Source organism: Geotrypetes seraphini, chromosome 5 (assembly GCF_902459505.1).
Source record: "Geotrypetes seraphini chromosome 5, aGeoSer1.1, whole genome shotgun sequence".
Classification (NCBI taxonomy): Eukaryota; Metazoa; Chordata; class Amphibia; order Gymnophiona; family Dermophiidae; genus Geotrypetes; species Geotrypetes seraphini.
Genome location: NC_047088.1, coordinates 16,453,596 through 16,470,681, shown reverse-complemented (window position 1 = coordinate 16,470,681; position 17,086 = coordinate 16,453,596). Strand labels below are relative to the sequence as shown.

Here is a 17,086-nt window from a genome sequence, read left to right as displayed (position 1 = left end):
CTCAGAGAATAGTTAAGCTCTTGAACACATTGCCAGAGGATGTAGTAAGAGCGGATAGTGTAGCTGGTTTTAAGAAAGATTAGGACAAATTCCTGGAGAAAAAGTCCATAGTCTTACTGAGAGAGACATGTGGAAGCCATTGCTTGTCCTGTACCGGTAGCATGGAATATTGCTACTCCTTGGGTTTTGGCTAGGTACTAGTAACCTGGATTGGCCACCGTGAGAATGGGCTACTGGGCTTGATGGATCATTGGTTTGACCCATTAAGGCTATTCTTTCTTATGATCCAGCCATTTCCTTAGCCTATATCGGAAGTGGAAAATGTCCACCTTTATCTGTGAAGGTGCACTCCACTAGAAATGTAGTTCCTCATGGACGAAATCTTTGGCAGTGGCCCAGGAAGAAATCTGTAGAGTTGCCACTTGGTCTTCTCTCCATGCGTTCATGAAGTTTTACAGGGTGGACATGGCAGCTAGACAGCACTCTGCATTTGGATCTTCAGTTCTGACAGCAGGCTCATCTGTCCCCACCCTATGCTTGGGGACTGCTTTGATACATCCCACACATTCAGGAATGGAGTGTCTGTCTCTCTAGAAGGAAAAATTATGTTATTATCTTGATGATCTTCTCTCTAGTAGACAGACACTCCATTCCTGAAGCCTGCCCTGTCAGATATTCATTTGCCTGCTTGGGGAATCTGGATACCTTGTTTATTTTTTTTGTCTATCTGTGGCAAGGATAGAAGGGTGCAACTGCTGCGTTGAAGAAGCTAGAGGGTATCTATAAAACCTCCTGCACTCTTAGTGCAGGTTGCACTTCAGTATGGACTTGTTTGATTTTTTTTTACCTTATTATGTATTGTAAAAGGTTAAGTTTTGTTTATCTGATCAGCTTTTTTGACTGAGTAACAAGAAAGCTGGATATAGGGGAGTCCCTGGACGTCGTGTACTTGGACTTCAGCAAAGAGTTTGATAGCGTCCCACACCGCAGGTTATTGAGCAAGATGGGTTCGATGGGACTGGGTGTAACATTAACCGCATGGGTTAGGGACTGGCCTAGAGGTAGACTTCAGAGGGTAGTGGTAAACGGTACCCTCTCCGATACGACAAAGGTGATCAGCGGAGTGCCGCAGGGCTCGGTCTTGGGCCCGATCCTATTTAACATCTTCGTAAGAGACTTGACTGAGGGGCTTCGAGGTAAAATTGCATTATTCGCCGATGACGCCAAACTATGCAACATGGTAGGCAACCACACAATAGATGAAAGCACAGTGCCCGACAAAAGCTTAATGCCCGACAATATGACGCAGGACCTACTCCTGCTGGAGCATTGGACAAAGACTTGGCAACTAAGTTTCAATGCCAAAAAATACAAGGTCATTTACCTTGGCGGCAAAAATCCATGCAGGACTTACACCCTAAATGGTGAGATTCTAGCAAGGACCAGCAGAACGTGACCTGTGGGTGATCATTAGTGAAGACATGAAGACTGCCAATCAAGTGGAGAAAGCTTCATCCAGGGCTAGACAAATCATGGGCTGTATCCGTAGAAGTTTTGTCAGCCATAAGCCCGAGGTCATAATGCCATTGTACAGATTCATGGTGAGACCCCCCATCTGGAATACTGTGTACAATTCTGGAGGCCGCATTATCAAAAAGATGTGCGGAGAGTTGAGTCAGTTCAGCGAATGGCCACCAGGATGGTCTCAGGACTCAAGGATCTCCCGTATGAGGAACGACTGGGTAAGTTGCAGCTGTACTCACTCGAGGAACGCAGAGAGAAGGGAGACATGATCGAGACGTTCAAATATGTCACAGGCCGTATCGAGGTGGAAGAGGATATCTTTTTCCTTAAAGGACCCACGGCAACAAGAGGGCATCCGTTGAAAATTAGGGGTGGGAAATTTCATGGCGACACCAGAAAATATTTCTTCACTGAAAGGGTGGTTGATCGCTGGAATAATCTTCCACAACAGGTAATTGAGGCAAGCAGCGTGCCAGATTTTAAGAAAATATGGGATTGGCATGTGGGATCTCTTCATGGAGGTAGTTAGGGGGTGGGCCATTAGTGTGGGCAGACTAGATGGGCCGTGGCCCTTTTCTGCCGTCATGTTCTATGTTTCTATCTATTGTGTGTTTAATGATGTGAGCAGAACAGACAGGTTTCTCTTTGAGTGTTCCTGTACCCCTCCCTATTCCTTTCCAGGGCTGCCCATCTGCTTTCATATGAACTGAGGAATTTGAAGACAGCCCAGAAGGATGGGAAGTGGAGCATAAGAATGCTAATGAAGCTCCCTTCAAGAATTCTCATGAGGAGGGATTGACTACCCACATGTTCAGGAATGGAGTGTCTGCCTAGAAAGATAATCGAGGTAAGAATCGTTCCAAAAACTTCACACACATGTTATTTGACACCTGTAAAATAAAAAGAATTAATGAATAAATACTGTTGGCCTTCCCTGCAAGCTCAAATTCACCCATTTTAATTATTTTCTCTGGCTTTAGATGCTTGACCTAGACTATGGCACCCTTAACATTGCTCTTAGGTGAACAAGGGGATTGCTTCTTCAGTGGAAGCTATCTTTCCTTCCTCTTGAGGAATATTGATTCATTTCCCTGCTGGAGAGACAGTGTTCATAGCTTCTAGAGGAGGATTCATAGCCCTACACAATGGCAGCAACTTGTAACTGTGAAGAATCTCTGGAGCATGGCCCTTGACTGAGGACTCGGTGTATTATTGAGCTAAAATTAAGTTGGGGTAGATTATAAAATCTTTGAGTAGTTGTGAATTAATGACACTTGACACTAGATCTCAGGCTAGATTCTGATTGAGCTGTAGGTTCAGAGGAACAAGTGGAAAACTGTTAGCTCAATAAACGGTTCAGAACATACTTTTGTGATAACTTGCACTTTAAATCTTAAATGCTATTTTTTTTTTTAAATTTTGTTTTCAGACCACTGCATGGTAAATTTTATTAAGGAAAATTTGCTTGGTTCTGTGAAGGAATTCAGAAATCGATTTATTAATCCAATCCAGAATGGTCAGTGTGCAGATTCTACCATGGTGGATGTCCGTGTTATGAAAAAGCGTGCTCACATTCTGTATGAGATGTTGGCAGGATGTGTTCAGGTATGTTACTGCTTAATTTGCCTTTTCTGGTATCTTGGTCTACAGTATATGTACTTAAGTTGTAGTTTACCATCTGATTTTCATAGGGGTCATATTTATACAATTCAGAGAATTCTGCATCACACTCCTACTAAAATGGACAGATAGAATTCCTTTGAGCATTGTTTCTCAGGCTTATATTTCAGCAGGTGAACCTTGTATTCTATTAAAGTATAAAAAGAAACAATATTCTGTACAATTGTAATTTTATAAATACAAATATATAGAGCAAGGACCAACAAAACCCCTGTTTCCCTTCCCCTTCACATATATACCCTCTACTATCAAGAAAACTGAACAAGCCAAATTATTACAGAATGCTACACAGAAATATCATGGTAACAGAATACTGCAGTCATACATGACAGGAATAGTGTTAGGGGAGTGCTCCCTGGTCAGAGAGAGTTCTAAGCCAGCTGGAAGCTAAAGAAGCACTGCCTGGGCTTTGCAGTCCCCAGTTATGTCTCTAGCAGGATATATTTCAAATCTGATATATTCTAATGACAAAATAGAAATAAAATGATTTTTTTTCTACCTTTTTTTGTCTCTGGTTTCTGCTTTTATCTTCTTTTCACTCTTTTCCTTCCAGTGTCTGCCCTGTCTCTTCAATCCAGCATCTGCCCGTTCCATCCACTCTCTGCCCCTTCCAGAAACTGTCTGTCTCCCCCTGCCATCTCTCCTGTAGACCCCCCCCCCCTTTGGTCTGGCATGCATCATCTTCCCTCTGTTCCCCTGTGGTTTTTAGCATCTCTCTCTTCTCATTTCCTCTGCTCAGATCTGATATCTCTGTCTCCTTCCCCTTTCTCTGGTATCTCTCTCTCTCTTTCCTTTCCTTCTCGTCTTCCTTCTTTATTTTCTGCCTCCATTTAAATTAATTTCTTTCTTACTATGCAGTCCTCAGTTTACCTCTTTTCCATGTGTCTACCCACAGCATAGTAATAAATAAATTGGAGAAAAATTAAATTAAAAAATTCACCTAACTTATAATATATCAAAATAAAGTGAATGTAATTGTAAATTGTTCATCAAAAAATAAATATAAAATATATATAATAAAATATGTATTAGAGTGCTCAGTGTGAAATCTTATTCAAAACCAACAGGTTTAAGGAATAAAGATGTATTGTAACTACATCATTGCACTCACCTGCCTACCTACCATCAAATCTGACTCAAAAGATGTCAAACAGTATAACAAGTACTTAGCTGGATCCTGAAGAAGACGAGATCAATGATAAATACAAAGTCCAATAATGTTGCACTCATCTTCACATGATGGAAATATAAGAATATGTACTTGTAGGTTATTGCAGGTTATTGTAGGTTATTGCAGGTGTTAACAATCATGCAACGAACTGATCCATGTTGGTAATGTTGACTTTGAAAAAAATTTTTTTAAAAAAGTGAATCCCCCAAAAAACAAAAAGATTGTTTTAACTGCTTCTATAAAAATCACCATGTATCCAAGAACTCCAAGAAACTCCACTATGTGAAAAATTGAAATGTCCAAAATTTCCTCAACACCGATCGTGTTTCACTGTAAATTGCTTCATCAGGAGGAAACAATGTGAACTAAACAAAACATATGAAAAAATGCAGTTATCAATCAAAGAACATGTATCAAAAAGAACAAATGAACTCAAAAATAAAAGTTAAAATTTACCCTCAGAACTCCTAATGGAGGAAGCACGACGCCAGAGAATCTCAGCAGAGATGACTGAAAAAACGTAAAGACGTTTATAGGAACGTCAAATAGTCACGTGATAATCGACGTGAATTTAATGATCAATATATGTATAAGAGAACACAAATTGGATAATTATCTAATGGTCCATTCTATTTCTTTGTTAAGACCATTAGGTATTACTGTTTTCCAAGAATAAATTAAACGTTGTTCATGATATATTAAGGTGTGAGAGATATCACCTTGTCTATTGAACTTGAATTGCCTGATTACACAAAACTTTAGATCATTTAATGAATGACCCGTAGATTGCCAATGATCAGTTAAAGGAGCTTCTGATTTGTTGGTACGAATACTGCTCAAGTGTTCTGCTATTCGTAATTTGATGGCCCTCTTAGTTTGACCAATATAGATCTTATTACATGGACAAAAAATACCATAGACCACTTGAGCAGTATTACAATCAGAATGACCTCGTAAATAGTAAGGTTTATCCATATTAGGAACCACTATTTGATCAATGGTTAAAGAATGACAACAATATTTGCACCTGCCACAACTTGTGTGACCTCTTGGAAGATTAGCATCTTGATCGATAGAATTAACGTTAAAATATTCTCCTAGATTTTTATTTCTCTTATGTGCAAACATAGGAACCTCAGAAAACACTGAATGAAAACTTAATATGTTCCAATGTTTGCAAATGATCTTTTGAATATGAGAGGTTTTATTAGAAAATGGTAAAACACAAGTTATTCTTGAATTAGTTTGATTAGATTTATTCCTAGGTAGCAATAGCCAATCACGATTTGCATTGTTAGCTCTCTTATGTGCAATTTTGATACAATGATCAGGGTAACCTCTGTTGTGGAATCTTTGGCTCATGACCACTGCTTGAGATTTATACTCAGCAGAAGATGAACATAAACGTTTTAGTCTTAAAAATTGACTATTCGGGATACTATCTTTGAGTTGTTTCGGATGGAAACTCCTATAATGGAGTATGGAATTCCTGTCAGTGCTTTTCCTATGAATAGTTGAATGGAAATGGCCCGATGTTAAAGAGATCTGAATATCTAAAAAACTAATATTAGATCTCTCCATATTAGCACTGAATTGAATGTTATGATCACTTGCATTAAGTTGACTTATAAACTGATTTAATTCCATTATAGAACCGTTCCAAATAAAAATAATATCATCTATAAATCTTTTCCAAAACAAAATCTTGGAAAAAAATATAGAATTGTAAACATATTTTTCTTCAAATTGGGCCATGAATAAACATGCCACGGCAGGGGCTACAGTCGCTCCCATGGCAACACCCTTGCGTTGTAAATAATAAGAATTTTCATAAAGAAAATAATTGTTATTGATCACTAAACGAGCCATAAACATAAGAAGATTTAATTTATTACCTACTTGAGATGATTTAGTCAAATAGCTTTCTATAGTTTATACGGCTGCTTGTTGGGGTATACTGGTATAAAGTGAAGTAATATCCAGTGTGACTAACATCAGGTCATTATGATTGAATGATGAAATGTCTAAATCCTGGATCTGAAGTAACAGATCCATAGAATCTCTGATGTAAGAATGAATGGTCAATACAAAAGGTTGTAAATAAAAATCAATGTATTGAGACAGCGGTTCTAATAAAGAACCACAACAAGAAACTATGGGTCTGCCTGGGGGATTATTGCGAGATTTATGTATCTTAGGAAGAAATTTGATTATTGGCACCGAAGGATACTTACAATATAAGTATTTAAATTCTTTAGAAGATATAATACCATTGGTATTAGCTTGACAGAGTTTAGTATAGATGGTTCGTTGAAATTCACTAGTAGGGTCAGTTTCTAATAATTGATACACTGACATATCAGATAATTGATGCATAGCTTCAGTGTGATAGGCTACCGTGTCCATAATAACAACTCCTCCCCCTTTATCAGCTCTTAAAATTTTTATGGTACTGTCCTGAGTTAAAGTATTCAAAGCTAGTCTCTGTGCTCTTGTCAAGTTGTAATAATGTTTATGATTAACCATTTCCATTAATTCAACATCTCGTATAACTAATTTTTCAAACGCCCCTATCATGTTGTCAATAGGACCGGGCGGAAGCCACGAAGAAGGAACATGATGAGAGTCAGTGAAAGAGGGTTCCTCTTGAGATTGAGTTAAAGCTTGACCAAAAAACAATCTTAATTTCAATGATCTAAAGAATTTGTGTAACCAGGCTCGCGTATCATATAAATCATAATAGGTAAACGGAACAAATGATAAACCTAACTGTAATAATGATATTTCTGAAGGTGTTAACAATCTGGAAGAAATATTGAATACCAATGTTAACGCTTGTTCAGTTTCCGTGGTTTGAGTTTGTTTTGTATGCCGGAATCTGCCTGTTTTTCTGTTGTAGTTGTTATTCGTAAAAAAGAATCAGGAATAAGTGGTGTTGAAACATTATTAGTAAATTCAGAGTTTGGGATGGTAGATTTAGTCCCCTCATTGGATGATTCACTAGAGGAATTAATAAAAGTGATGTGTTTCCTATTTGGACGATTACGTCTTGATTTTCTATTTTTGTCCATCCATGGGTATATGTACCCTTTCGTGTAATCAAATTCATCCCTTTTAAACTTGGCTATTTTCTGTTTACGAATGTCCGTTTGATATAACTCCATAGATTTGAAATGTTCTTGATAATGTAATTCAAAATCTTCTGGGTTTTCTATTTTTTTGATGTTTTCTAATTTCTCAAGTAATTCCAAATCTTTAATGATCTTTAATCTTTTTTGTTTTTTTGGGGATTCACTTTTTAAAAAAAAATTTTTTCAAAGCCAACGTTACCAACATGGATCAGTTCGTTGCATGATTGTTAACACCTGCAATAACCTACAATAACCTACAAGTACATATTCTTATATTTCCATCATGTGAAGATGAGTGCAACATTATTGGACTTTGTATTTATCATTGATCTCATCTTCTTCAGGATCCAGCTAAGTACTTGTTATACTGTTTGACATCTTTTGAGTCAGATTTGATGGTAGGTAGGCAGGTGAGTGCAATGATGTAGTTACAATACATCTTTATTCCTTAAACCTGTTGGTTTTGAATAAGATTTCACACTGAGCACTCTAATACATATTTTATTATATATATTTTATATTTATTTTTTGATGAACAATTTACAATTACATTCACTTTATTTTGATATATCTACCCACAGCATGTCATCCCCTTCCTTCACCCCTTCACTATCTCACTAACTTTTTCTTTTTCCTCCCTATCTTCTTTATCTCTCAATCCATCCAGTGTATGTTCTCTTTCTCCACTTCCATGCAACATTTGCTCTCCCTTCTCCCCACTTCCATCATCTGCCTTCTTCTCTCTTCCCCTTCTCCCCACTTCTATCATCTGCCCCTTCTCCCTCATTCCCCCCTCTTCCATCATCTGTCCCCTTCTCTCCATCTACGACAGGCCCATCTCTCTCTTTTCATCTCACCTTTCTTTCCGATTTTGGCAACAAGATCGGCAAGGCCCCCCCCCCCCCCCACGATGACACTTAAGATTGGCAACGAGCCTCCTTCTCCCCCCGGCATCAACAGCACTTCGGATTGGCAATGCGGTGCTTAATCCAAAGCTTCCCTCTGACTCGAACTGCCTGGGCAGAAACAGGAAGCTGAGTCAGAGGGAAGCTTTGGGCTGAGCACCCCTTTGCCGATTTGAAGTGCTGTTGATGCCGGGGGGAGAAGGAGGCCCATTGCCGAACTTGAGTGCCATTGCGGGAGGGAGGGGGGATTGTTGCCGAACTTGAATTGTGTCGGGGGGGCGCCGATGCTGGTCGTCGCCATTGCAGCCCAGACGCTGCCAATGGCCCCAATCAAATCTTGCCGGCCCTGCGCAGACCGGCAGGAATTTTCTGCTGACCAGCACCGGTCCACGGACCGGCGGTTGAAGAACAGTGTTCTAGACTATTGCAACATACTCTATCTCCCCTACCCCACAACCATGATAAAACAACTACAAACAGTTCACAACACAGCACTAAGACTTATCTATTCACTGAGGAAACACAACCACATCACGGTGGCATACCTCGACTCACACTGGCTCCTAATACAAGCAAGAGTGCAATTCAAATTCTACTGCCTACTATTTAAAACCATAAACGGAGATAGCCCAACCTACCTAAACAACCCCCTAATCCAAACTACCTCAACCAGACACAGGAGAACTCACAAACCGTTCATGCATCCCCCAATCAGAGGCGTCAAACGAAAAGAACTATACAATGGCCTTCTAGCCACACAAGCAGCAAAACTAGACTACCAACTCTCCAATTTACTGATAACGACTTCAGACTACAAATCGTTCAGAAAAGAAATAAAAACAATCCTATTCAAAAAATCCTTGAAGACAAACTAACACCGCAAGACTCATCTCAATTCTCTGAAGCAACTCACTATACTCTTCAATTCCTCTGGAAATGGCCAGATAACTTCTTTTGTAATCCACCTTGAACCGCAAGGTATTGGTGGAATAGAAATCACTAATGTAATATAATGTAAATTTGCCAAAGATGTACAGCAGGTATAATTCAACATAAAACATTTATGAAAAGTCTTAAAACTTGGTGTTGACCTAACATTTGGAGAAGAAGACTAGACCCCTTAACTGTTGGTTGGCTCAAGGATGACAGAGACAATGCCTTTAAACTAAGTTGGATACTCCATTGTTACTTTTTTAATCTATAAAACTATAACTTGATGTATTTTGTATGTGTTTTAATTTCTTATGATACTTTGTGTTTTTCTTTTTCTTCTCTATTGTATATATTTACATTTTTTAGGTAGTATATCAAATTTTAATAAACTAATTTATTTTTTTTATAAATCTTTATTCATTTTAAATCGTTCAACAAGTGTACAATAAAATCATCATTTAATATACATCACTTGAAGCTCTACATTTTTCTCAAGAAAAAGATTATCTCACCCCACCCTTCCAAAATTATATTCAAATATAATATATATCATATAATAATTTAGATCATTTGTTTTACAATTTGATAATGAAAACCACAAAACCCACCCCCACCCACAAAACAATATACATTAAGTAAGTAGGGAAAAATGCTGATTATTAATTATAATACCTTATTAATGGCCCCCACACATCCTTAAATTTATTAAAATATCTATTTTGAACTGCAAGCGCTCTTTCCATCCTATACATGTGACACACCGAGTTCCACCAAAAACAATAATTTAATCTTGTGCAATCTTTCCAGTTATATGTTATTTGCTGAATGGCAACTCCTGTTAAAATCATTAAAAGTTTATTATTATTAGCAGATAATTGGCTTTTAGCTCTCATAGACATGCCAAATAAAATTGTGTCATATGACAATGCTACATGATTTTCTAGCATACAATTTATTTGATCCCAAATTGACTGCCAAAAAGCTTTAATAAATGGACAATGAAACAATAAATGATCTAAAGTTCCAGCCTCGAGATGACAATGCCAGCATCTATTAGACTTGGAGCAATCCAATTTTTGTAAACGAACAGGGGTCCAGAGTTCTCTATGCAACAGGAAAAACCATGTTTGCCTCCAAGACGCAAATACGTGGCCATTGAGATGCATTAATTTGATGCTTAATCTCAATGCTCCAAATATCTCTAAGTCCAGTCTTTGGTTTCTTATTCGAATAGCCAGATAATAATTTATACCACAGTGCGGCCTGGTGACCCAGAAAATCTGCCTGAAAGCATAAGAAATCTAAACTAAATTGATTATTTAGAGATTTCCATTCAGGGAACCCTGCCTGAATAGCCTGCTTCAGTTGCAACCATTTATAACTTTGTTTTTTATCAAGGCCAAATTTATATTGCAATTGTGAAAAATTCAGCAGTTTACCATTAGAAATGACATCATTTAAACTAAACTAAACTAAACCTTAGGTTTGTATACCGCGCCATCTCCACAAGCGTAGAGCTTGGCATGGTTTACAGGGTTAGGTTGAAAATTAGCTACAATGAAGGGTTATAGGAAAGGAGCTAGGAAGATAAAGAGGGACAGGGTACCAAAGAGCGGGAGGTGTTAGATTTTTGAAAAGAGCCAAGTTTTCAGGTGTTTGTGGAAGGATTGGAGGGAGCTTGAAATTCTGAGCGGGGATGTGAGGTTGTTCCAGAGTTCTGTGGTTCTAAAGGGGAGGGATGTTCCTAGTTTTCCTACGCGGGATATACCTTTTGCAGAGGGGAATGATAGTTTCAGTTTTTGGGAGGATCTAGTGGAATTAGGGTTAGAGGAGTTCCAGAAGAGTGGGATAACGGGAGGGAGGATGCCATGTAGGATCTTGAAAGCTAAACAAGCACATTTAAAGAGGACTCTGGAGTGAACTGGGAGCCAGTGAAGTTTGGACAGGAGTGGGGAGACGTGGTTGAACTTGCCTTTAGCGAAAATAAGCTTGGCCGCGGCGTTCTGGATTAGCTGAAGTCTATGGAATTTTTTTAAGTTAGGCTTAAATAGACGGAGTTGCAATAATCCAGTCTAGAGAGGATGGTGGATTGAACAAGGACGACGAAGTGAGAATGATGAAAGTACGATCTCACTTTCCTCAGCATATGAAGACTAAAGAAGCATTTTTTTACCAAGAAGTTGAGGTGGTCATTGAAGGAGAGAGAGGAGTCTATGATGATGCCAAGGACTTTGCCTGAAAACTCAAGCTGAAGAGTGGAGCCGGAAGATAATGGGATGGAGGTGGGTAAATGACCTAATATTGGGCCGAGCCAAAGTAGTTTTGTTTTGGGCTCGTTCAATTTCATTTGTACAGAATGTGCCCAGGATTGAAGGTTCATTATATATGCTGATATGTTCTCAGCGAGGTTAGTGAGGTTCGAGTCGGTCTCAAGGAGGATGAAGATATCGTCAGCATAGGTGTAGAGAGTTTCCAGGGGGAATAGATGAAGGAGTTTCAAAGAAGACATGTAAATATTGAAAAGGATAGAAAAGAGGGGTGAGCCTTGCGGGACTCCACATATCGGCTTCCAGGGAGGGGATGAGGTACCGTTTATGTTAACGGTGTAGGAACGTAAGCGTAGGAATTTTGAGAACCAGTCTAGGACTGTGGAACTTATGCCTATTTCAGAGAGTTGGAAGATTAGGATATCATGATGGACAACGTCGAAAGCTGCAGAGAGGTCGAATCGTAGAAGTACAGCGAATTTGTTGCGAGAATGAAGTTGTTGTACCTTAGAGATTAGTGAGGCTAATAGGGATTCGGTGCTGAAGTTGGGTCTGAAGCCGAATTTAAGGTTCGTATACCTGCTTTAATCCAATCCTTCCAGACAATCTTAAAACCACCTATTTGGATCCTGGAGTTTTAGCCATATATTTTGATACGTTGATTTTTGAATTGGAGAGGTGTTAAATTATTAATATAACGTAAAGTTTTCCATGTGTCCATTAATATTCTATTGTTTTTACGTATCCTAGGCATTTTAATACTGAGAAGATGACAAAGCCTAATGGGAAACATGAGCTGCGATTCTAACCATAACCAATCTGGTAGCTTTTCCATGAGTTCTGGGAGGACCCAATACATACCTTGGTGCATAATATAGGATTGATGGTACCTATAGAAGTTTGGAAAATTTACCCCACCCTCCTTAATTGGCTTTTGTAAAGACACTAAGGCAATTCTTGCAATTTTACCCAGCCAAATAAACTTAGTAAGACTACTATTCCATTTTTTATAAAAAGACCCCTGGAAAAAAACTGGTATCATCCCCAATTGGTAACAAACAACAGGCAAAATCATCATCTTAATAGTTTGGACTCTTCCCCACCAAGACAAATGTAAAGGATTCCATTGCTCACATAACTCTGTTACTTTTTGCAATAAAAGTCTTTCATTCACTTTCATTGTCTCATCTAGTGTATTTTTTATCCAAATTCCTAAATATTTTATTCCTTCCTCCTTCCATATAAAAGGAAATGAATCAAATAAACCTCTTACTCAATGTATATTTAGAGGAAGGACTTCTGATTTAGACCAATTTATTTTATATCCTGAGAATTTTCCAAATTTCTCAATCAAATCCAGTAAACATGGAATGGTTGCCTCAGGATTCCTCAAATGAAGCAGTATATCATCCGCATATGCAGATATCTTATACTCCTTTCCAGAACGTGGAATACCTTGAATCTCCCTTACCTGTTCAATAGCTAACAACAAGGGTTCCAGTACTATACCAAAAAGCAAAGGAGACAAAGGACAACCCTGTCTAACCCCCCTTTGCAATTTAAAACCTTCCGATAAATTATTATTAATATATAATCTAGCAACAGGAGAGCTATACAAGGTTTTAATCATTTGTATAAATCCCGAACCTATACCAAACCACTCCATGGCCTGATACATAAAGGTCCATTCTACCCTATCAAAAGCTTTCTCTGCATCCAAAGACACAGAGAAGGCCAGATCATTCATGTCTTTTGTTAAGTATAACATCTGAAAGGCCAGTCTGGTATTATTGGAAGCGTGTCTGTGAGCAACAAAACCTGTTTGGTGCATACCAATTATATAAGGAAGAGCCTTAGCCAAACGCACGGCAAAACTTTTAGCTAAAAGTTTACCATCTACATTGATTAAAGAAATAGGCCTGTAATTTGAAACCAACACAGGATCTCTATTTGGCTTAGGCAAAACAATCATTAACTACTCTGCCATAGTGCCTGAAATACAACCTTTATTCAGTTGATTCTGATATAAATTTAATAAATAAGGTAATAGGGTAATTTGAAATGATTTATAGAACTCTACCATAAAGCCATCACCACCTGGAGCGGTCCCCACTCTAAGAGACTTCAATGCTGTCTGTAGTTCTTTTAGCGATATCGGCTCTTCTAAACTTCTTTTTATATGATCAGGAACTTTTGGACCCTCAACTAATTTTAAAAATTCTAAACCATCTTTTTCTCTATCTAAATAAGGCTCAGAAAAATAAAGGTCTTCATAAAACTTTAAAAATTGTTTTAATATAGGTCCAATTTGAGACTGAATATCTCCTTTTTCATCCTTAATTGCATTTATTTTTGTTTTTCTCTTTTTTGTTTAAGATAGTTTGTCAATAATCTTCCCGCCTTATTTGAACTTCCATAATACAAAACCTGCTGAGAAAGAATATACTTCCTAACCAATTTAGAAGAAATCTCATTATATTTACATTTAGCTTTTAAAAAATCTTGCAATGTAGAATATTCCCTTTTTCTAATCAATTTTGATTCTAAGATTTTAATTTCTTTTTCTATAATAATAAATTGCTTTTTTAATTGTTTCTTAATATATGCTGAAAATGCAATAACTTGACCTCTCATGGTTGCCTTAAAAGCATCCCACAAGGTTTCTAAAGAGATTTCTTCAGTGTTGTTAATTTGAAAATACTCATCAATTTTTAATTGAAAATCTTCACAAAAATTCTGAGTATGTAAGCAATGCATTATCAAATCTCCAAACAGGCTTAGCATTATCTTGATCAACAAAATTTAAATCAATCCATACACCCCCATGATCCGACAGAATTATTGGATCTATGGAAGCTTGCGTTACTTGTTGTATCAACTTAACATAAGAACATAAGCAATGCCTCCGCTGGGTCAGACCTGAGGTCCGTCGTGCCCAGCAGTCCGCTCACGCGGCGGCCCAACAGGTCCAGGACCTGTGAAGCAATCCTCTATCTATACCCCTCTATCCCCTTTTCCAGCAAGAAATTGTCCAATCCTTTCTTGAACCCCAGTACCGTACTCTGCCCTATTACGCAATCTGGAAGTGCATTCCAGGTGTCCACCACACGTTGGGTAAAGAACTTCCTAGCATTCGTTTTGAATCTGTCCCCTTTCAACTTTTCCGAATGCCCTCTTGTTCTTTTATTATTTGAAAGTTTGAATAATCTGTCCCTCTCTACTCTCTTGTAAGTCTCTATCATATTCTCCCTAAGTCTCCTCTTCAGGGAAAAGAGTCCCAGTTTCTCCAATCTCTCAGCGTATGAAAAGTTTTCCATCCCTTTTATCAGACGTGTCGCTCTCCTCTGAACCCTCTCAAGTAACGCCATATCCTTCTTAAGGTACGGCGACCAATATTGGACGCAGTACTCCAGATGCAGACGCACCATCGCCCGATACAACGGCAGGATAACTTCTTTCGTTCTGGTAGTAATACCCTTCTTGATTATACCTAGCATTCTATTCGCTCTCTTAGCGGCCGCTGCACACTGTGCCGTCGGCTTCATTGTCATGTCCACCATTACCCCAAGTCCCTTTCTTGGGTACTCTCATTTAATAAGATCCCTCCCATCATGTAGTTGTACCTCAGGTTTCTGCTTCCCACATGTAATACTTTACATTTCTCAACGTTGAACTTCATCTGCCATCTCGTTGCCCATTCCCCTAGTTCAGCGATGGCGAACCTATGGCACGCGTGCCAGCTGTGGCACGCGAAGGCCTTGCAGCTGGCACGCGGGAAGGTCCACAATAGAGAGCTGCACAGGTCGCGGGGATCCCGTGGGGACGCCTCCGAAGGTCGCGGGGTTCCTGCGGGGCTGGATGTACTAAGTCGCGCGGCTTTTCTCCCTACCTGCTCTGCTTGCAGCACAGAGCCGAACGGAAGTCTTCCCGACGTCAGCGCTGACGTCGGTAAACAAAGCCCTCCCTCCCTCCGACGTCAGCACTGACGTCGGGAAGACTTCCGTTCGGCTCTGTGCTGCAGGCAGGGTAGGTAAGGAGGAGTAGCCTCGCGGCTCGAGTGGCTACCAAGGGAGGGGGGCGGTCCGCCCCGCCCCGGGTGCAGCACAGCCGGCCAGGTCCCCTTACTTTTGTGGCGCTTTCCCGACTGACCGACAACAGCCCTGGTCCGACAAACCTCCCTGCCCTTAACCGTGAATCTAAATTACCTTCTTACAGCAGCTGTAAGAAGGAAATTTAGATTCGCGGTTAAGGGCAGGAGAAGGACGCTGAAAGGAAATGGGGAAGAGAGAGTGGGGAGAAGACGCTGGCAGGGAAGAAGACAGAGATGCCAGACTATGGGGGGAGCGGAGGGAAGAAGATGGGTGCCAGACCAATTTGGAAGGGGGAGAAAGGGAGAGGCACAGTAACAGAGCAAATGGAAGACGCAGAAGGAAGAGAGACAGTGGATGGAAGGAACTGAATGAGAACATGAGGAAAGCAGAAACCAGGCAACAAAGGTAGGAAAAGAATTCTATTTCTTTTTTTCGTTGTTTTTTTTTTGCTTCAGGATAAAGTAGTTTGTTAGTAGATTAGTTGTGTTGATAAAAATTTATAAACAAAAGAGGCTCTGGTAGAAACCCGTTTACAAAGTGTGTATTCTTCCCAATTAATATTTCCAAATTAATAAAGTCTTTTTGCTTATTTGTAAATGGGTTTCTACCAGAGCCTTTAATTCAGTAGCATAATTAAATGAAATAACTATTTCTGAAGTTTATAGGGACGGGCGGGGACGGAGGGGATTCCTCACGGAGACGGGCGGGGACGGAGGACATTCCTCGCGGGGACAGGTGGGGACGGAGGGTTTCCTCACGGGGACGGGTGAGACTTTGGTGAGGACGGGTGGGATTTCTGTCCCCGCACAACTCTCTAGTCCGCAATTAAGATATGCGGCGCGGCAGGAGGCGAGTGTGCCGGTGTCTGCTTTGCAGCTCACCTGGCAACAGGGCCGGACTGGCCATTGGGAGGACCAGGCATTTTCCCGATGGGCCACGGCCCATCCTCCTGTGCTGGCTGCAGTCCTGTGAGTGGATGTTTATCCTGCCTATGAGCCAGGCAGTGTGTGAGGGGGAAGTGGGGGGAGGAAGAGAAGCTTCACACTGAGTCTGTCACAGGAACTCAGTGAGGCTGTAGTGTGACTCCACATGTGACATCTGTAATCAGGAACAGTTCCTAGTGCTCCCGTGCTGGAGAGGTGAGGATATGGGGGGAAGTTAATGTGTCTAATAATGTGCTCCTCTGTAAAAACCTCTGTATCTTCCATGGGGGACATGCTAAATTCGAGGAAATAAAAAAGCTGCTTATGATGATTGCATAAAGAAGTTCAGTAAGCTGAGAGGAGGGCTGGGCTCTCTGTGAACAACCAACACACTAATCCTCTGCGCTGTATCTTATGGAAAACTCAATATAGCAAAAAACAGTAACGTGTATATGTGGCCC

At 39.8% G+C, this 17,086-nt stretch overlaps 1 protein-coding gene across 7 annotated transcripts in view; it reads left to right on the top strand.

Annotated features, from left to right (window-relative positions):
- The window catches only part of ATRX (ATRX chromatin remodeler), a 643,287-nt gene that overhangs the window by 370,454 nt on the left and 255,747 nt on the right, over positions 1-17,086 (top strand). For all 7 annotated transcript variants that reach the window (XM_033946347.1, XM_033946348.1, XM_033946345.1 and 4 more), the window contains one exon: positions 2,954-3,129. In XM_033946347.1, coding sequence (XP_033802238.1) covers positions 2,954-3,129 — 176 coding nt within the window. The remainder of the gene's footprint in view (positions 1-2,953; positions 3,130-17,086) is intronic.